The sequence below is a fragment of the Megalops cyprinoides genome, chromosome 4, assembly GCF_013368585.1.
Source record: "Megalops cyprinoides isolate fMegCyp1 chromosome 4, fMegCyp1.pri, whole genome shotgun sequence".
NCBI lineage: Eukaryota > Metazoa > Chordata > Actinopteri > Elopiformes > Megalopidae > Megalops > Megalops cyprinoides.
This window is the reverse complement of record NC_050586.1, coordinates 9,064,369-9,087,247: the sequence shown is the minus strand read 5'-3', so window position 1 is coordinate 9,087,247 and position 22,879 is coordinate 9,064,369. Positions and strand designations below refer to the sequence as shown.

Below are 22,879 nucleotides of genomic sequence, written 5' to 3'. Positions count from 1 at the left end.
AATTAAGTAGCAAGACAATTTTGCAGGCTTTTCCAGAGACTCGCATGATGTTGATTTCATGAATGCACTGGAGTTTGCTGAAATATGCAAACATATTCCTGAGAGCACTTCAGTGTCGTTTCTCCTCTACGAGAGTGTTACCAATTGGCTCAGAAGGATCTCCCAAAATGTGCACGGAATCCCAGTTCAAAGAGTTCTGCAATCCCTCTGGCTGTCATCTCTTTCCATTTCCTCTCCTCCAACCCTTCCCAAATTCAATCCCTGGGAAGAATGACAGAGCCAAACCCCAGAAACACAACCAGACAGACAAATCTGACAACAGCACCACTTCCACACCTGGAAAACCGTCATTCTGATCACACTGGCTTAGCTGTTTCATCCAGTTTAGCACCCATCTTCTGACATCTTAGGTCAGGAATCTTCTCCTATTTACTTATTATAGAAATGGGGTATCACATGCAGAAATATAAAATAGCTATGCCTGTTTTCCTTCTCATGCTACCAGGGAAGTACTTCTGGCGCCTGACTCGAGAGAAGCACCTGGTGTCTCTGCGCCCGGCTCAGATCCAGCGGTTCTGGAGGGGCCTGCCCACCAACCTGGACAGCCTGGATGCTGTGTACGAGAGGCCTGGGGACCACAAGATTGTCTTCTTCAAAGGTACCAACTAGACTACAATCTTGGCTGCCTATGGCTTGCTGAGCTTGCTGATGCATTTCTGAGGCAGAGTGATGGCTAGCTTCACACTCACAGAGCTCCACCCTGACTCCATTCAGGAATTAGAAAGACCACTCGGGACAGATTTGTGCAAATAGAGTACATTCGTGCAGGACAGATCCATGCAAATAGAGCACATTCTTCATATAAAAAAAACTTACCTCAATAGAGTTTCATTTTAATAGTCAATAACTGACCCTGTGCTGTGCTCTGTCACTTAGTCACAATGGAAAAAATTCCAGCTTCATAATTAGGCGTAAGTCGGTTAATTGAGTTAAACTATTTTTACTTTTTATTAACAATGGAATCATTTCATTTTTTCATTTGCTTCTCAAGTGCATTAGATGATATGAATGGCTTGAAAACAGAAGAATGATGTGTAATTGCTTCTTTTACCCTTTTTTTTATGTTTCAATAAACGTTTTCCCAGAATTTAATTTGCATGCCACCAGTTTTAGTGTGCAGTTGATGTGATTTTTTTCTATTTCTATAGAAGCTTTTATTTACAGTACATAGAGCTTTTGCCATTTTATGAAAAGATGATCTGTTAAAGTAGTGTGTTGGGTGGGACTTTGAAAGACAGGGAAGAGTGCATTAAATTGATTTATATTTTGGGGGAGGGCCCTGGTGTTTTTGTCAGTGTGTTTTGTTGACTGAAGCTCATGACTCACCTTCAGGAGCCAAGTACTGGATGTTCAAGGACAACAACGTGGAGGAGGGCTACCCCCGGCCAATCAGCGACTTCGGCCTGCCCACGGAGGGCGTGGACGCCGCCTTCGTCTGGCCGCATAACGAGAAGACCTACTTCTTCAAGGGGAGCCGCTACTGGCGCTACGACGATCACCTGCGGCGCATGGACCTGGGCTACCCCAAGGACAGCGTGCTGTGGAAGGGGGTCCCGCCACAGCTGGACGATGCCATGAGGTGGTCTGACGGTGAGGGTCCTGTTTCCTGTGTGCTGTACATCATATCGCGTTATTTCTTAGGGGTGGTGCATATGCATGTGAAAAGGCTGTACGTGGCCGTGCACGTGGTTGCGTGTGCCTGTGAGAATGTAATGCGAATCGTTATGTGAGTTTGAGAGGCATACTCTATCTAAATCAAATGATTTGTCACACAGCGCTTAAGTGCTGACTGTTGTGACAGCCCAGAAGAAATAGTAAAGTACTGAATAAATATAGTGTAATTTTTCACTGAAAAAAAAAATGTGTGGCAGTAAAATGTGCAAGCATTCATTTTATATCCATGAAGCAATCTATTGACAAAGTCTATGAAATGCTTTTGGTTAAAAGATATAACGCATATCACCTAACCTGTTCCACTCCTCTATACTTAAATAGATTTCTCTATTTTACCAGTTACAGGATGTAGTAAAACAAAACTATAAAATGCGCTCTTCTGGTTCATAAAATATACTGTCTCTCATGTCTGATATGAGACTGAAAAACCCTTTTTCATTCAGTCCAAGTCTCCCACTCCTTCATGGATTATTTTGATCTGTCCCCTCCAGGTTCCTCCTACTTTTTCAAGGGGAAGGAGTACTGGCGGGTGCTGGGGAGTGACATGGAGGTGGAGGCAGGCTACCCACGGCCCATTGGCAAGGACTGGCTGCTGTGCACCGATATGCAGTCTGACTCTCCGGCCCTGGAGGCCAACGGAACAGAGACGCGCTCGCACGGCCAGCGCCACGCCAGCCACGCGGAAAACAACTACGAGGTGTGCTCCTGCACCTCCGACTCGGCCACGCCCATCTCACCCCACCTGACCCTCTCACCCCTCTGGCTGCTGACCCCCCTCTGGACACTCACAGTGACTCTCTCTACAGAGCTATGATGACAGGACCAGAGACTCGCAGACACACAGACAGACAAAAAAACATCAAGCAGCTAGTCCACGGACAGGGGAGCAGTCTGCATTTTCTTTTGTGCTTTTATTTTTCTGTTTGGCGATACAGAACAGCCACATCACAAAAAGTCCATCTGTGAATATTCCTGCATAGTTATTTTTTTACATTCAGCATCCCTGAGATCAGCTTTACTATTTCCAGTTGTATTATTTATGAAAAAGGTATATCTATACAATAAATGAAATCAAAGTTGTTTCACATAGTGAAGAAATACAAAATATTTTTTTACTTGTCAAGTTTCAGATTGTATGATCTTTGGTAAAAAAAAAAAAAAAAGTGGATGTATTTATAGTCATGGTACTCCTAATAAATAACAAGAACAGTAGTTGAGTTCTAAGGGAGAATTTTTAAATGGCTCAAGCCTTAACTATCGGGGGGAAATGAGCCTTTTCTTGGCATTTCTATTGATTCTAGCAGATCTGTGTTCCACTGACTGTCATTTGTTTTTTCATGCAGAAAGCAAATACTGAGGGCGTGGTTCAGTGTGAATTACCTCACAAGGCCTCTGAGTAGTATACAACCTTTTTCAAGCTTTAAAGTTTAGGAACAGACCTTTGTATTTCCTTGAGCCACAGGGATTCAGACTTAGATTTTGGTCATGCATTTGTAAATATCTTCACTCAAATGAAAGCCTACGAATAGCTGCTTGAGCCGAAATCCTATACGGTAAGTACTGGGTCTCTGTAAAGCTAGTGACTTTCATACTTTTTCCAGGACCCAGTTAAAAACTCACCCCAGAGGCAAAGTGAGTAGTGAATGTTCATTTAATTTAAAAGGTAATGCACCAGGATGAGCAGGGTAATACCCCTTCCAGAAGATGTGTTGAGATGTTTTACTGAAAAGAATTGATGTAGAATATGTAAATTAACTCCATCTGTCTGTCATTAATTCATACTGGTCTTAACAGTATTTTGGTATTATTTGGCATTTTTCAACCTGTGCTTTTTGTGTCAGAGAAACTGTGGATCTGTAAAAGAAGTTTTTACACAATAACAACCCTTCTGAGAAAAGTTGCATGGTGCCATTTATTCGAGTCTTTCATGTTGTTTGTACCAACTTCTGATAAAGACGATTGGGATATATAGGCTGTTCTATAAAAAATGAATAAGCAAACTCTGACAGTCAAGATTTACTCAGATTCATGGATACCTACGGGGTACATTTTAATTTGTTTTGTTTTGTTTCATGCCGCAGCAATATCGGTGATTGCTTGAATCCATGACTGAAATCTGAAATGGGACTTGTGAAAAAGTGTAAAATCAGAATATTAACCAAGTCAATAGTTCCCTTTAAGGGTATATCAGAAGATAGTGATTGTTCCACTTTGTAAGGTGGAGGTTCTGGCTGCGCATAAAAAGACGAAGATCTAACGGTGAGGTCAGAACTAACAGTTGACAGGGTTACAGTTCTTTTATCTCTTCCTGGTGTTTGGTGGTCCTTGATGTACTCTGGGACATATAATTTTTCAGAGGGATGCTACATAGATCCCTTGAATTTTTGGGGCATAATTTAACAACCATTCATTGAAAGTGTAATATTAAACCTCCCGCTGAAGAGACAAACGTTTGGCTGTACCAACACATTCTTGAGTTTGATTCAGGCAACTGATCCAATTTAAAGACATGAATTTGAAAACATTAAATCAATCATTTAGATTCATTTAGATGATACTGTCAAATTAATGTAATTGCATCAGTATTGGATCATCCGCTTTCTTTCCAGAAACCTATGATCATGATTATAAGGTAAAAAGTGTTTTGATGGTCGAGTGGCGGAAGGACCTGATTAATTTTCTTTCCCAATATTGTGGCAAGTTGGTATTTAAGAGTAGGAAAAGAACTTAGCTGGGAGGTGGCTTGGAACTGTGAACCAAACCTTGATCTCTCACTCCACATCACAGAGACACTGCAACATTTCCAAATTGGATTCCAAAGAAACTTGGGTGTCAGGGTATGCGGGGAAAGGACCCAGGCGCAGACAATGCGGGCAGTACGAAAAGGCTAAGTTTTAATGACAAGTTATAGCAAAAGGCAAGATCAGTCACCCCACCCAACCTCGAACCCAGGTCTACGGGGTACCAACCATGCAACTTTGACCGTGATGCCAAAGAGCCAGGCTTGTTGGTATGGCAGTCAGAGCACATACTCAACCATAGTGACGGCACACACACACTGCCCTCCCCTTCGGGAAACGTGCCCATGTGCTTCACGCACCAAGGCATCCCTCACGCATCCCCCACCGTACTTCTCCCATCCCAGGGTGCCCCACTCACTGGTGCTTCACCTATCTCTGGGGTCCCTCACACACCAGGGTCAACCGAACCTGGGGGTCCCTCTTACAGCTCACACACTGGGCACACCTCCGATGGCCTCACGGCAAGCCATCCCACTGCTGACACCATTTGTAGCGAAGGGCGAGAGCAGTCACCCCACCCAGCCTCAAACCCGGGTCTATGGGGTACCAACCATGCGACTTCGACCGTGACACCAAAGAGCCAGGCTTGTTGGTATGGCAGTCAGAGCGCATACTCAACCGTAGTGATGGCACTCCGTCACACAAGTCCAAAAATCACAAGCAAAATCGAAGTCAGAAAAGCAGTCCGAGTCAGTAACCAAAAAATCCAATGGAAAACAGGCAACATCCAAAAACGGGAAAAAAGCGAAATCCAGGACAGAATCCAAAACAAGCAGAAACAGAGCAAACTTGTAAAAAAAACAGCTGGAACGAGACAGGTAAGACACTGAGATGATAAGGCAAAGAACAAAGAAAACAGCAGCGTATATTTAGGCAGGCAGATGATGAGGGGACAAGACACAGGTGTGTGGAACAGGCTTCAGGTGATGGGCGTGGCTGAGTAACAGAAGGGCGGGGAGGCAGGCGGGACAAGGAAACACTAGGACCTATAAACAAACACAAAAGACATACCCACACAGACAGACAGGGAAAAACACCTACAACCAGAGGACCTCAGGTGGAGGTCCTGACACTTAGATACAGTATAACAACATGCGGTGTAGGTAATGCAAGTTTACATGAATAAACATATCATAACTTGATGAGCTGTACTTACATTCTGTGTTCCTGTTGCAAAATACCCAGACCTTAAAAAAACATTTAACTTCATCAATATGGAAACACAAAAATTGCTAGCTGTATTTACAAAGCGTAAAAGGTAAGCCATCTCATCAGGATCGTCAGCCAGGATTGTCTCTTGAATATTCACATTAATACTAATGGCTGCTGAATGTGGGTCTTTAGAGCAGAGTTAGGGTGTCAGTGAAAATGGTCACTCTTATGGATGGAGATTAATCAATCAGTTTCATTTTATTCCCTATGGCATATTTTTACAATAGAAATGATCACAAAGCGCTGAACATAGAGAGTGGTCTATGTAAGTTAAGGTAGCTCAAGAAAACATTGACACGTATAAAAACTACTATGACTGGGTGGCAGGGCATGCTGTGGATTTGCGACTCTGTTAATGTGAATTTACTGTTAAGGTGTGCTAAATTAATTTAGTTCATAATGGCATATGCTTTTCCATGAGTTCTTTTGCTCCCTCCGCTTTATTCTAGCCAACCTGTGAAGTAGCACCATGATTGGAAGAGTCATGTCCCCTGGCTTTCTTTTCATCAATAGACGCATTGTAAACGCGTAAAAATTCAGAATATTAATACTGAAGAGAAGGCAGAGGGAACATGGCCGCCAGGACTAGGCAGCTCAGAATGTGACCTTTGACTCAGACTCTTGACAGTGCTGCACCCCAGACCAATGGTGCCAGTTCAGAGAGTTTTATTAAGGGTTTAGTTCAGCATCTTTGAGGAAATTATTCTGCTCTCACCGCCTTTGACTCTGTTGAACTCCTCTGAGTTGCACTACAGGGATATTCTTCTCGTAGTATTAGTGGAGGGGTACAACTGGGGACTATATTGCAAGTGGAATCTCCATTTCTTTCATGTTCAGGAAGGCACCTGAGGCAGAAGGTGTTTCCAAGGCAACAATCCATATTGGGTTGTGCTCCAGACCACCTGCCTTCTCCTTATGACGCCTGGGATGGGGTTTGGGTAGTAACACAGACAGAGTGTCTGTATAAGGGCTACTCTCATCCTTAGGTTGTGAGGTTAACTATATAAAGTTTTTATTAAAATGTATATAGTGATTTTACATTGTGTTTACAATGGGAAATCCAGCATAGTGAATATGCTCTATAAAAAAAAAACAATGCTCTACAAAAATTAAATACAGTAACTTGTTGGTTAATGTGATTTAACAAATCAAATATAATTTACACTCAAAATTCAAATGAAATGTATAATGGCATGTAAAACACATAAAGTTGCTCCATTTCAACATTTTCCTTTCATATTTTATTATATTATATACTTGTAGATAGATTGAGGGATTTTTTCCATTTTGATATTAAGTGGCTCTAACCTTGCCTCTCTAGATGACTTGCCATTATTTCTAAGTGTTAGATCTATTCAAAATAAGTGTTGATTTGGGTCTGGCTTTTGGAGTGGTACTTGTTCTTTTTCCATATTGAACAGTACTGAGCACCTTTGACAATACGTAAATTCTTTGTAGAACAGTTATGTATGTGCTAAATTTTATTCATTAGCTTATAAAATCCAGTACTGAATATTGAATCGCCGTGTAATTAAGTCTTTTCAAAGGTAAGGAATTAGAATGTAGATGTATTTATGAACAGGGTCAAAAGAAAGTCTCAGCAAATAAATACATGAATTCATTAAATTGAATAAGTTAAGAAACATACATTCTTCCTACTGTGGCTCTGAATATAATGTATTTCATCTGGGTTGACACCCTGGGTTGATGTAATCTGAATGTTATGAAGTAGTCTTTAGGTTTTCCCTCAAGTACTGCTGTTCTACAATATCTGGAAGTCAGTATTCCCTGGAGGTTACTCATTGTTAGATTGGAAATAAAAGGAAAGCAAAATAATGTACAACCAGCTGAATTTCTTCAGACTTTTCAGAATTCAGAACTCAGAACTCTTCAGAACTCTTCAGAATTTCAGAATTTTATGCTCTTATTGCAACATATAATTTTTAATTTTAATTTTTAAAATATTTTTTTTTTCTTGTGTGTGTGTGTGTGTGTGTGTATTCCTGTGCATCACTATGTGTGCTCAATTTGTAAAAACCATGCTAACCATGCATTAAATGCTACTTTAATTATGCACTGTAATTATGTAAACCCTGAATCTGATGAGTTGTGATGTTTAGGTAGAATCTGGATTTGTAATCTCCATTTGAGATCTTGGTTTTTAATATGAGGAAAAAATGAACAAACTGTCCAAGGAGAGGCGATTATTACAGAACAATTAAAGGATGAAAGCATTAGAGGTGCATTCCCCCATAGATGCCAAAACAATTTTTTGAAATCTGATGCCTAGTGAGTGAAATTGTTGGTAGGTTTATCACTAGCTGTCCCTGAGCTCAACATCAAAGCAAATCTACTGCATGCTTGTGTCCACAGGGTTGTTACTGTCAGGTTTAAGATAAATTGATGCATGGAGCATCTTTTTGTCTGCAGGTGTCAAATAAAAAAGAAACACAAAACACTGCTAAGACTATCTGCCCTGTATAAACAAAATTAATATACAAGACACAAGAAGTTCTTCAGGGCCACACTTGCCATTCTTGTTCTAATCCATGGCTGCTAATCCCTCTAACATAATAGCCATTGCCAGGATCATGTTTCATTTCAGTTTCGCTCACAAGCACAATTACCATACTGATGTGCCCCCACCCCCCCTCTCTCTCACATGGTTAAAGGATAAACAGATCTCCTGCATATACAGAGAGCAATGATTTAGAGGGTGTGTCCAGGAGAGGATTCACATTCAAAGCTGTGTCAGGATGGCCCAGGAAGACAGGATCTATGACCAACACGGTGGGAAACAAAATCATCCTCTGTAATCCCCAACAGCCAATTTCGTTTTCCATATATTTCACAAACAACTATGCTAGCAACTCTTTGGCACCAAGTAAATTAAACACACCTACCTGTTTTGTTAGTGATGCAAATTGATGTGAATCTGCCCTGGTAGTTTTTATGGTTTGTGTAATGTGTTTGTGTTGTGATATTTTAGATGTGTTAAGATGCTACAATTATACGACATCTTTTCCTGAAGCATCCATTGAATATTGTAAGCAATTTCCTTTTCAAGTGAAATGCAAATTACAGTTATATATGCAGTATTATTCACAATAGTTGATTCTGCTACATTTTAGGCTATTCTTATTTATTTAAGCATTGAATGCTATCAGCAAGATGTAAGGCAAACAGTTACTGTGGTCTGCCTCCCCTATTAACTGGATAGAAATGAGTGAATGCATCACATTTTAAATTTTAATTGTAATACAGATCATGTTTCTGCAAGAAAAAGTTGAAACTATTATGTTGATTTGAAATGAGTGAAAGTTTAAGCAAATGATATTCAGTATCATGAAAACTTTGCTCATTCAGCTGTAGCACTATTGTACCAGAGAATTATCCCAGCAGGTTGTTGAGTTCTCTGATTTATTTAACTGCATGGCATGAAATTAATTTACAAAATTACAGTCAGTACATTTTTTTTTCATCTGTGAGATTTCTCAGAAAGTACAAAATGTAAGATAGGTGCATTTAATTTTTGGCAATACCTGGGTGCCTATTATCTTGGGTACTTTCAACTGATTCACAGTGTTTTGCTGTACAAAATGTTCAGTGACAATTCTGTTATTTATTTTATTGCTCTTCTTTAATTGATTTCAAATCAAGCTAAAAACCATAGACCAGCTGAAATGCTGAATGGTTACAGCGTTGATGCCTTCTTTAATGTGCAGTCAGAGTAAATAATTTGGCATAATTTGAAATCATCTTCAAATAACTGAACTGTTGTACAACATGTCTAAGCTCCTTCCAAAGACACTATAAGTGCCAACTTGGCACCTTTGTGTGCTCATGAGACAATGCAAATGGATGGGAATTCAACACTAAATGTTAAGAAGTATGAAGAATTCAGGCTTTATGTTACTGGGTTGAAGGAACTGTCTTTGTTTAAGACAGTCCTTATAGCATGAAGTAACCTTCTGTTGCAAACTTGCTAAAGCTGAGCTGGTCTTGGCCTGATTCACTTCTTGTGAGTGGTGTTACTGGGCCAGTAGGCAGGCATGCTCTTCCAACCCAGTTTTAGGGCACATGATGATTTGTTCCTGTACAAAAACATTGAAAGGTGACACTATTCATATACGTGCATCATAGCAGGAAGCCAGATTTACTAAGCACAGGTCATTTTTGTACATTCATAGGGGTCTATGGGGTGTGTCTCATTGATGCATTTCATCTACTGTCTGTACCTACATGTTTCAGACCTCAAAGAGAATGCAATATCACGTCCATAGAAATTAAAAGTGTTCAGAATTTTATTGCTACTTCTGCAGGAGGAGTGTCAGTCAGTGTCATAACATGGGACTGTGTGAAAGTGGGATACTCAGTGTTAAATCACACTAACGGTGGTCAGCAACGTCAAGAAAAAAGGGCAGGGCAGGGCAGGGCAGGGCAGGGCAGGGCAGGGCAGGGCAGGGCAGGGCAGGGCAGGGCAGGGTGGGGCGGGGACTAGCTCCCGCTACTGAGCAGACTTGCAGACAAGACTTATTTCTGTCTAAGGGCCTAACTCCTTCCTCCAGGCCTTGCAAAGAGAATGTTTTATAGATCCTTGTCTCAGAGGTTACCGCCGAATGGAGCATACCAACTTGCAGAGAGGTAAATTGCTGTGTCGACATCGCACATTTAAATTCGCCACAACATAACATTACATAACACGTCGCAATAAATAAATCCATACAGATGATACATGGACTGAGATCTCATCATCAATGTGTAAAGTACTGCGCCGCAAGGTGCGTTGGTTGCCTGACATAGCTTGTCATCTATAATTGGAGCACGCGCACGAGACTTTCCATTGCACCTTTCCTTGCAATGGCACCTTAGATTCGTTGTGGACACTTCTAGGTAAGTTACCTGCTTCCACGGTTACTGTGTAAATCCAGGTTCATAAAATGTGCAGAGTGAAAATCGTTACGAATTCCAGATCCACATTCTTATCGACGGATTGCACCAACCGACGCGATCTAAAGGGACGTACCCTTTCCCTTTACATGCGCCAAAGCCGGCATTTCACGGTTATAGGAAATGTTCACAGTGGTTCGGCAACCGTCACCTAGAATGTACAATAGTGCTGTTAATTGGAACGCAACAGAAACCCCTAGGACCTTTTATATTCTTTCTCCCACATTTTGTCAAAGTGAACAGTTCGGTTAATATAAGATGCTAAAATAAAAGCTGGTGCTAAAATGCGATGCCCGCGCTAAGCTGCTTCGTCTCGCACGTTGGCATTAAGACTGGAGTGCAAACATTGGTTGAATTCTGGAAGGAGGCCATCACCCAAAAAAGGTAAAAGAACACTAAGTTTTCACGTGTGTTATCACTGAAATGTATCATAAATTTTATGTAGTGAGTTATATTCGCATAAAAATGGTGTATAATGTTAAAGAGAACGTGGGCACATTGATAATTAGCTGAAGTGTTCTTGAACCTGTCCTTCACTCAGTAGTGACCTCTTGTCTTTCATGAAGTCCCACAGCACAATTGAGAGAGTGCTGGAGAACATAATGAGTACCTGTACTTTAAAAAAAAAAGACTGAAACTCCTAAAAGGTGTTAGGTGAAACTCTTAAAAGGCATAGGTGACCACACAGCCAGCTCTGAAAATCCACCATGCCACTTGGTCTTAAACAGACACTGAAAGCTGTCTCCTTCAATTCTACTTGTCAACAGCTGACCAAGACTCTACAGATAGGCTTTAACCACTGAGCCAGTCAGAGAGTAAGTGTGCAGCATGATGACCATTTAAGTGTCTGTGTGAAGTAAACACTGTACCAGAAAAGGTACAGGCAGCATTTGCAATCCAGAAGTGAAGGGGAGCAAATGGGAACTGTTCAAGATTTGCAGGGCTTACTCAAATAAAAACAGCAGAAAATGGTTAGGTCTAAATATTCAAATACAAACGACAGAAAATAGACAGGTTGGAAGGTTAAATTACACTGTTTAATGAAGGCCTTTCCCAGCTAATTACAGACAGACCTCTAACATCATTTTGCCTTCTTTGCTAACACTGCTATGTCAGTTGCTTACAGAGTGGGAAATATGGACAGTTTAACCTAAGCGTCTTTACCTGGGGTTGTGAAGATGAAAACAAAAACAAAAAAGTGTTTTTATTTTTTTCTCCTGACTCGTGGTTTCAGAAAAGCCCTGTCGATCCTCTGTACCCTGGCACATCTTGGACTCTAAATATTGGTAATTAGTCCCCCAAAATAGCCGGTTTTGGCTAGTCAGTGGCTGTTAGGTTGGTTGGTGTGTGCAGGGCTTAATCTGTACCCTCTGTGTTGAAGGACCCAGCCTGGCTCAGCTACCACACCCCCCCCACCTGACTCTGCAGCTTGCAAAAGATTGTTTAGCTCAGCTGGGTCCATTTCTCTTCCCTGCCGTGAAAATATTCTCTTTGCGAATTTTCAAAATCAATGGTTGCTATAGCCAAACAAGCAGCTTTTTTTTTTTTGTTACACAACGGTGGGGCTCACACAGGAGTGACAATTTTAGCACAGAAGTGCTTCCCATAGGACATTATTTTATGTAGAAGTGAGATGCTAATACATTAAAGCCTTTTTTTACTTTGTGATTTAACTTTTGATCACATATTCCCTTTAGTTGTTAAGGATAAATGTATCTGCTCAGAGGAGGTAATAGAAACCAAGTTTTCCTCTAAAAGTTAATCAATTTTTTAAAATAGCCCACCTTTTTCTTGCTCCATAATTAAAGATGTGTAAATATAAAACAGCATTGCATGTGCTTACAGCTGTCATTTTGGCTTTCCAGCTGTAGTTGAGTGCCATACATCAAACAACCTAAAATCCCCCCTGTCCAGTTCAAGTTGGCCCACAGAAGCAGGGCGTCTGTTTGAAAAATATCAGGGCAAAAACAGATTTCAACTGAACTGATCCTTTGTCTGGCTCTGATTGGATGTTAACAGCATTATGACATGAATTTATACCTGGCTTCAAATCTGCTTGTGGAGAGCTTGTCCTGTTGGGGCATTAACATGTTTTCCATAAAGCCGTATTTTCTCTCCAGCAGTTTGTGTGTCATTGTGCAGTTGTACTTATGAGAGCCATGGCTGATGAGTGTTTGAGGGCATCTTGAGTCTCCTCTCCCCGCTCTGTGTCAGACTGCATCTTATTGATGAGCCTCCGGATGAGAGCTGCATTCAATGGAGCATCACGCTAACACAGACAAGCCAGACAAAGATGCAATAAGGCAACAGTGTGTTCAAGACTAGGATGAGATAATGAGCGCTATCAACGTCTGTCAGAAAGCGAGCTCTTGCAGAGAGGGCAGTGGAGAAGGAACATTGATGCATATAACTGACATGCCACAACAGTACATGCTAACATGCTAACTGCAGCTTGGTTATTTTATTGTTACTGTGCTGATGGCTAGAGGAGAGAATCAATATTCTCTGAGCACCAGTGCCTCATCTCTCTCGTCCTGCAGGTCTCCTGTAAAATCCTGGCTATCCTGCTGGATTTCCTCTTCCTGGTGATGCTGGTCCAGGGGCTGTACCTGTACAGAATGGTCATCAAGGTGTACAGCTCCAAGGGCAGCAAGTACTTCTGCTACTGCAGGATTGGGTAGGGTAAGCTCTGCCCTTCACACAAGGTCTTGTGGACCTTACTTTTGCTGTTGCTCTGAAACTTCTGGAATCAATCTGCATGCAGCTGTTTATGAGCACCATTATAATTTGTATAAAGACTTGATTATTATGGTTCCTCCACATGGGAAAAAATCAATTTAGCATTCTTGGGTATTTTCCAATAATTTGGAGTAACCTGAGAATGGATTCTCATGGTACTGAACAACAAAGCATGGTACAGGTAGGCGGTTTACCACTAAAAAAAAGTTTTTCTTTTATGGATCACATTAGTGAACTAAAAATATGTTTCTGAAATGTTTTTAGGAATGGTTTCTTGTATACAGCTCTAATTCCTCAACACCACAAAGCTGATTTTCAAAGCAGAGGAGCCTCTATTTCTGAGCTATTCTGAAACCCCAAGGGCATTACGCCCTAATCCACTGTGAAATGTGCATTACGTATGTGGCTTGTGTAGCTCTCAGCTGGACCCATCTCCATGCACAAGGAGTCACGAGATCCAGTGAGTCCTAAAAAGCACCACAGGACTTTGTTGCGTTTCAGTATGGGGGGAAAAAGAAAAGGAAATGCTCTCTGGGCATTTTGTAATATGGGAGAGACTGCCGCAGGCCACTGAAACAGGCCAGTTTAAACGTATCATCTCCTTTATGCTCTCCACCCCCTGTCCCCTGTTTCAGACCTGACTCTGTTTAAGTGACGATGAAGCGCTTGCAAGGTCTTCGTTTTCCTCACAGGCTCATATTTTACTATTCTTTGCTCTTTCTTTTCTAGTCTTTCATTTTGCCGCTCTGTGGCTTGTTGTTTTGTCAACCTTAGAATGATGATAAATGAAATACCTGAGTACTTACTAGTAATTGCAGTTGCCTGTAAAAGTCTAGGAACTGTGATCTCCCAAAAAAAATGTAGATGAAATCAATCAACCCCGACACTCACACTTGAAAATTGTTTTATACAATGACCAACTTGAGTCAACAGACATAATTGCTGGGTTAAGGTGTGGCTTTCATTTCATTTCCATACAAAGTACCTGGGTATAACAATCACTTTCCCCCGTTTCATTAAAAAGCAGAGAGCCCGTCTAGCAGGGGACATGAATAGCTTCCGCCTGCACTTAAATGAGTATTCTCTCTTTTTCATTTCCATGTTGGTGACAAATGCTGTGAACACCCAGCCTCAATCACGGTCTGTCTATTGTACATCAGTGTTGTGCTGGGTTTATATACCCCTTTTCTTCACAATGATTTTTCATTTTCCTGTGGAATTAAATTGCATTTTTTATTTGTTTAGCAGACAACCCTTATCCAAAGAAACTTAGAAGCATTGCAGTTTTACCTCTTACATGTTGAGGCACCGACCAAGCAGAATGTCACAGGTGCAGCAGCATGTCCCAAAGAGGATGCAAACCCACAATCTGCCTCTGGTCTTGAGAATGAGACTGAAGTAGCTGTATCTAACTGCTGCTAAAATTCTGTTAAAAAGTCTAGAATTCTGCTGGAATTCATGTTGATGGCAGTATTACGCATTGTACTGTTTGTGATTATCTGTGTGCTGCGATATGCATGTTTACGGATTGAGTGAAGGCGACTCTGTTCTCTGCTAAGAATCTCCTTGAATCATGTGCTAAAATGGGTGGGAGAGTTTTAAACGACTGTGGATGATCATTTGAAGCTTTGTCGTAAAGTCTGAATACTATAAAGGTGCATCCACCATAAAAACAGTTGAAAATGTATCTCATGTTTTGCTTTATTTTAGCATTTCAAATGCTTGCACACAGTATTAATCCATGGGGCGTAAATAGCCTGTTTCTGTTTACAAGTATGTGAATAACGTATTTGAAAGAAAAGGTCAAAAGACAGTTCACCTCTTCTTCCCAGTCTCTCATTGACACAATTACACAAATATTAAAAGTTGCACTAAAGCACTAATGGTGTGTTCCTGGTTTAGCCCTCATATGTGAAAATAGGCTGTATCTTGCAGCATGATAATTTAGTAGATTTTGTTTAGGCTAACATAATACATTGTTCATTCTGGTTTTTTTTCCTTTCATTTCAGTAATCCAAATATAATCCAAATTATCATGGAGTTGCTGTTAGCTGCTGAAGTAGATTTTCTTGGGAGGTTTCTAAAGGCAGATGTGGATGTCGGGTTGAAGTAGCTGTTGAAGCTCTTTGTGAGAGAGGAAGAAGGTGTGAAGGAGTAGTACCTGTGTGTCAGAGTGAAGTCGCAGGTCAGAATCAATTTATTTCTTTATTTCACACACCTTTTCAGTAGTGCAGCCCACCACCGTAAGTTTTGGCCGCGGTGTGAATCGCATTGGTGTCCAGTGCTTCATGTAACCTTGTGCTGGAGAGTCCTGTGGCACCTGTGTTGTGAGGTCTGGGTAACACCGCTTTCTTCTCTTGGTCCCTGTGCTGGCCTGTTGTGTGTGAGCTATGGTGTCTCCCCTGCTTTTTAATCTGAGAGGAGCCATCCATCTGGAGGAACTCCAACCATAACATACGAATGTTATTGCCAGAGAACATGACTATTAGCTATCTGTATTCTTAACTTAAATTCAATCTCTACAATTTCTGACTTGTTTAGAATATCAGTGAGTAATTATCAACATCCTTGAAAGAGTGTTGCTAAAGACAAAACATCCATTGCTAGCACAGGAATGCAGACACTCCCAGAACCACCACCTCCCAATCAAAACTTCCTGGACATGAGGGCATGGATGGATAGAAACACCACAGGATCTGAAAATCTGGTCAGCATATATAACTTTGTAGCTTATAGGATACCATGAACTGAATCACATTGAATAGCACTGTAATTCAAAATGCTGCCTGCACCATGTCATACCGCTTTGTTAGGCAATCCAAACTCTGCTTCTTAACCACTGTGCCACAGTTCAGTTCCATATATTTCCCGTGTTTCATATTTTCAACACATTTCTTTGAGAACAAATGCATTAGTTCCATTTTGTACATCCTATGATAGCCCATGTTAATATGCTGTCCGGCTATAGGGTCTGTCATATCCTTGGCAGTCTGCTTTTCAACAGGCCTCTTATAGTTTTTGATAGGTTCTCTTGTTTGAAGGGAATGTAGATTTCTGAAAGCAGCAACTGCAACAGCAGCAACGGATTCCTGTTGCAGTGTTAGCACTGGAATGCACTATCACTGATTGTTCTTAACTTCTTCATACTCCTCCTCTCTTTAGCTTATAAATCAAGGCTCTGCGCTTTCTTAACAGCGGAATGTGAAATTGCTTTTCCACTGCCATATCTTCTGTGTTTTCAGCCTTGATACATCCTTTTGATGTAGTGTGAATGTTACCATAGAGACAGAATGTGGAGGGGGGGGGCATAAGTAAGAAAGATTCACACATTTTATATTATTGTCTTTGTGTCCTTGTAGTTTACCATATCCATCTTTCTTTTGCCACTCTTCACAATGGGCATTTGACTGTAATACTATTGCCGGCAATAAATTCTGTAGAATGTTTGCTGAATTTTATGGGCAAGTTTGTAAACCTTACCTAAATGTGAAGGAGATGTCTGATTGTCACAGTTTACCCAGAAGCCTGAGAGCAATGAGAAGCAGAGGGAGGCGCAATATACAGCCCTGCATGTGCCGGTGCTGACTGTGAGACCAGAGGAGGCCTGGACTGCCCAAGTGTGGCTAAAACTGACTGTTCGACTGTTCAGTCACCAGCCAGGGCTTCACTGCACTTTTGCTGATGTGCATTTAAGTTCCCTTCAGATGGAAATCGATAGCTGGCAGCCAGAGCAAACCTCTGGCCATCAGCCTGTTCTTCACTAATGCTACAGTTCCGTGTGTGCTGACTCTTCTGATGACGGATACCTACGGTATACCTACGGAGAACCTGGCCCCGTCCATGATAAACTAGGAATCCATGGCTATTTCTGATAAGATGTGCCATGAGCGTTGCCTCTTTCAGAGTTAAATTTGTTTCTGAATAATGGCATGTGGTTGTCAATATGGACATTTATTTGTTACTTGTGATATTACTCTTGTGGTATTCCAAATGCTATCTAACCAGTAAGCTGCTATTTTACAGATGTGTTTTATTGATTGTTTCTTACACAGCAGTGACCAAAATTAAAGACATTGCATATAAAAAAAAAGCACTTGTTTTGCTTCAGAACATCAAGCAGATTGTGGTTAGTCTGAATACGAGCTAAGCGTACGATTTCCTAATGAAAATGTACACTGGCATTCCGTGTGAAGAAAGCAAGCTGTATGCAGGGAGACTGAGAGGAACAAGAATGTCTGATTCGTGGGAATGCAGATGGAACCAATGTTCCTGGTGTCTGAAATGTTCAATTCAAATTCAAGTCTCAGCGGCAGATAAAGCATGGGCTACAGTACGTGCCTCTTGCCCTACAGGAGAAATGAATGCTTTTGGGTTACAGGTGAAGCAAATGAATGTGGTATCTGTTCAGGCAATGCGGGTCTGAGGGATCCAGCTGCCTGCAAAGCCTATGTGTATTTGTCAGAGGCCCCCTTCTCCCATTTTAAAATAAAACGCCAAGCTTTAGGCTTTTTAATCTGTTTTGCATCACTTATTCTGCCAGCTCTGAAGTATCTGCTTATTCATATCCCTGTCACAGCAGAGGTAAGTAAACAGTAACATGTAATCAAACGAAACAGGCCGCAGATGAAAGCCGTTGATTGTTTTTGGTGATTTATTTTTGGTTACAGATAACAGAATGTATATTCATCTCCAGAATTTAAAAGGGAATTTCAAAAGGCAATCCGCATTCAGCCCGCTTTTCTATGGAAATGGTGCCACAGCCAATAACGCTTTTTCTTCGTGTTATGTGCTTTATGTCGAGGATAGACAATGCTCCAAATCTGATGTTTTATTTTCCTTTTCTCATTAGCCGGGGCAGCTTATATTGCTGGGGACTGCACTGAATTCAAGGAATTCACCTTTGTATCCATTTGAGGAAGCAATTACCTCTGTCCAATGAAACATACAGATGTTGATTTAATGCAGTTTACACAGTGTCTCATAGATTATAAAGAAAGGAAGGTAAGGCTGATGCATGATGGGGAAAAAAGGATCAGCTGAGCATTATGGTTTGAGCTGGCTCAACACACTTTGTTGGGCTGATGCCATGATGTCATGGGCACAGTTAATCACGCAGATGATGTTAATTAAAGCTAGGCTTAGTTGGTGCATTCACTTCTATTGATTGTTGTCAATGTTTGGCAGCCATGGAACTCTTTTTTTTTTTTTTTCTTAATTCACTAGGTGTCATAATAACAGTAAAATTCTTCAGGCCAAATTTTCATGATGGAGATGTGCATTAATGCAGAGGCTTTTCAGTTTATAGTATACTCGGTATATGAAGAGAACAGTCACAGAAAAAAGAAGCAGATTTATCTTATTTTGCAAAACTCCCCTAGTCACATTTTTCACAGTCTCTTCAATGATAGTAAACTGGATTAAGCCTGATAGTTAAGCTGCATTTGACAAGCTGCAAAAAACTAAAAAAAAAAAAAAAAATCAACCTGGCTCAGTAACCATTTGCTCCACGATAACAAAACAGTCTGCAGTTAGAGTACATAACTGCACGTGAATATAAATGCACACAGGTATATATTATGATACCTATGTGTGTGCATCAAAAGAGGAATTAGGTGTTCTTTTGCCAGGGCCAGTAATGCTATAGTATGGGTTGTCAAGAAGGCCCCTGTGCAAGTTTAAATGTGGATATTAGGTGGTATGGAGGGCTTTGGTGTTTGACTGTGTGCGTGCGTGTGTGTGCGCGCGCGCATGCGTAATTGCATACACCATCATAAACATGCATATGGAGTTCATAGCTCTCCTGTCCTTTCTACATTGGAATTAATCAAGGGTAATGCTTGTCTGGCTCTCGATTAAGTCTCTCCTCAAACCCACTGAAAAGGAAATGACTGCCTTCTTCTGACATTTTGATTTTGATCATGCTGCAGTGCAGATTACAGGCTTGGGTTAGCCTGTTCTTTAGTACTGTGAAAATCAATGAAAGCAAAGGTGAACAGTGCTTGCTGAGGTAAAATATAGGAACACGCAGCGGGGCTTGCCTTCTGGAGTGTCCTTCTAGTCGCTGGCCAAATGAACACTCTGTTTTTTGTTATTATTTGTTTTAGTAACACTGCACAACAGTAATTTGGTCATAACTGTGTCCTTTTATTCTGTGTGTCTCCATGTGTCCATGACTTCATTTCATTCAAACAAAATTGTAATGCTCAGTCAATTTCCCATGCTGCACTTCCAGGAAAAAAATAAACACACAAATGGCACTTTGCCATTTCCCAAATTTCATAAATATCGCATCAACACCTTTCATAGCAGTTAATTTGTATGTCATTATATTCTTTACTTTACTGGCATCTCAGGTCCCAGTGAACACAAACAAATCTGACACGCTACAATGTGCTGGATTAATGCTTTGGCATACAAGGATAAGACAGCTGTTACATATAGGTAGGGAATATGGACAAGGGGCATGGGTTAAACAAGCACAAACACAGTGCAGAGATCAGCGGCCGTGGCTGAACCCGCTGATAAATTTACAGGGTGGGCACTACACCAGGCACTCTGCCAGGCCTCAGGTGGCAGTTATACAAGTACAGAAAGGGCCATTCCATCCGGCCCAAAATACCACTGTGCCCTGAATATTCACAAACATGTCCTACATTGTTATTGCCATGACTATGTTACCCTTTCTTGTTGGGAAAAGTACTAGTTTGAGCAATAATTGGAAAATCTGTCTTAAAATGTCTTCTTTCACTGGGACAGAGGGTCTGTGAATTTGTCTGGGGACTTTTTTGCTATCCTATGGAAATGTCCATGAGAGTTTTACTATAGCTACTTTCACTATACTACTATATATACTAGTTTTACTACATATTTAGTCAAGGTTGCATTTGACTTTGGGGAAACTTGTTAACATTTCTTAAATCAACATCTCAAAAGATTTTTAATTGTAGGGCTAAACTCAGCATGCTAGCCATTTGTAAAATATGTGTATATCAGAAACTCATTAAATGCATATTTTTTCTGCAGTGGTTATCCAATCTTTATATTTAGCTGAGTCTTCAAAAAAAGATTAAGACAACATGCAATATACTATGTGAAATAATGGTTTGTACACGTCTGTGGTCTAACTTTGTCTCTTAAAAAGATTATTTCTTTTCCATCCCATTGTCTTCCCGGCTCTGAACACCAGTTGTGTTATCTTGTGTTGTGTGATCATGCTTAAAATGAGTTGTGTTATGGACAGTAATGGGCTGTATAACTCTTCTCAAAAAATGAATGGATCGTATTAAGATGGGGAAATTCTTTTGAAGTTCTATTGGAACCTCTGAGAATAACAGTCATGTAGTTATTTGGATTAATTTTGATAAAAATGAACAAATGATTTGCAGCATCAAAGGGGACTGTTTAAAAACTAAATGAGCAAGAAGTACCTAATCTGCATGTTTGACACCCCTGTAATTATTCTATGATTAAATTAAAGGTTCAACAATTAAAGTTATTGTTATTAGAATTATTCTTACACTTTCTAAGTTAACTGTTTCAATTTCAGCCATTAAACACAAAGAATGAATAATTTGCATACACTCATAAGACTCAAAAGAATCTAATAAATAGCACGGTGTCAATTTCAAATATTAGTGAAAATGCAAACTGTCAAACTGTCAATGCTCATCAATTTTCCTCTCTCACTGGATTAATAACCTCAGTTGGAAACTTTGGCACCGGAGCGTGGTGATTCTTAGCATTGCGCATTGCAGCTTCTCTTTACTGTAAATATCTCACACCCAAATAACTACTTGTGTAAACAGCCAAAATTACACAGTCCTCCCTTTCGCTCCCTCCACTGTGATTTGACTAGATACAAGCAAGATTCACTGTCATTCTGTCTCCCCCTCTGCTCACGGGCAGTCAGGTCACAGGAGTTCATTACATTTATTGACTGTGTATGCTGACACCCTCATCCAAGGAACCTTATACTTTGTATATTATCTAATTCAAATGAGTGGCTTTTTACGACAGCAGTTTTAGTGCCTTGTTCAAGGGTTGTACAGAAGCACTCTGCCTGAGATATGAACCTGCAAGCACTCTGGTTGCAAGCCTAGTTTCCTAACCACTGCTACATTCTGCTGTCAGACACTAAATGAGCCATTGACCAAGGGCTGTGTGGCATCTCTATGCCCGACTGTCATGCAAGGTAGAAAAACACTGGAGTGATCTGTCTTCATTTTAATACTGCAACCAAAACACAAATTATTGGTTGATAAATTAATGGCCAGAGTTTACTTTCACTGTCAGTATCAAGTCCATAGCAAGACATGATATATAATCACACACATACATACAGTGCCAGTCAAAATACCCGTGATTAAGATAATTGGAAACATGCATTCGAAGACATTCAAAGATTCATTATGATCTGAACGCTAATGCTTAAATTCTTGAAATTTGTTTCTTAGACAAATATACATAGTGAAGTTGATGCCTATGCATGAATTTCTTCCAAAAAAAGTATTTCATTTTAAAAATATGTCTTGGCTATAGTGAAGAATCTAAAATATAAGAGATCTAATTTGTTCATAACACTTTTCCGTCACTGCATAGCTCCATTTGTGTTGTTTCATAGTTTTGATATCTTTACTATTCTAAAATGTGGAAAATGGTAAAAATAAAGTGTGTCCAAACTTTTGACTGGTGGTGTATATCACAAATGTTCCTTATAGCCTTAGTGCCTAATTTGTGGTGGTGTTTGGAGTGTGGTAAACAGAACTAATATTTGTGAAGCTGTAATATAAACATTTACTGTAAACATAACTGTCAAAAACACATCCCAAAATTATTTACAATACAACATATTTTTATATTGATTATATAAAGACTACCTGGTAAACGTTTTATACCAACATGAACATTCACAGTGAAAGTCAGTCATTTTGAAATGCAACTGTTTTTATCCTGTACAAAGCACCAGATATTCTGCTCAGTTTCATCTAATGAGCCTTATTAACTAAGCCTAATGATGTGATTTATTGGTCTCCCTATTTCATTATATAACATGGAAAATAATTTTTGAAAATAAATCTTAAAGGTCACAATTATAGTGATACACTCTAACTGTGGCTGCTGTGCAACGCAGGAGGGTTTTTTTGCAGGATTGATTTTTTTTTTTGGATTTAACAATTTTTAATGTTTCATGTTAATACATGTTTATGTTTAATGTTTCATCTCTAACATATTTGATGTTTAATATTTAAATGACCTGGGAGTCCTGAGAGGTGGTGTTTATGAGACCCCTGAGGAGTCTGCTGTATATCAGACACCCTGAATTAGTTAGGTCCAGGTTTGTTATGTTTTGGGTTTTATCGACTAATGAGAACGCCACAGTATCGATCTACAGAACTCCACTGCTTGTCGGTTGTTTTTTGGGAGGGGGGAGCAGGTCCCTTGTT

The 22,879-nt window shown here is 40.3% G+C and overlaps 1 protein-coding gene across 1 annotated transcript in view; it reads left to right on the top strand.

The window, feature by feature from the left end:
• Window positions 1-2,728, top strand: part of LOC118776855 (matrix metalloproteinase-17-like) — a 29,558-nt gene extending 26,830 nt beyond the window's left edge. The window contains exons 8-10 of the mRNA XM_036527457.1: window positions 506-658; window positions 1,393-1,650; window positions 2,226-2,728. Of these exons, the coding sequence (XP_036383350.1) occupies window positions 506-658; window positions 1,393-1,650; window positions 2,226-2,548 (734 nt within the window). The 3' untranslated portion in view covers window positions 2,549-2,728. The remainder of the gene's footprint in view (window positions 1-505; window positions 659-1,392; window positions 1,651-2,225) is intronic.
• Window positions 2,729-22,879: the final 20,151 nt, after the last annotated feature.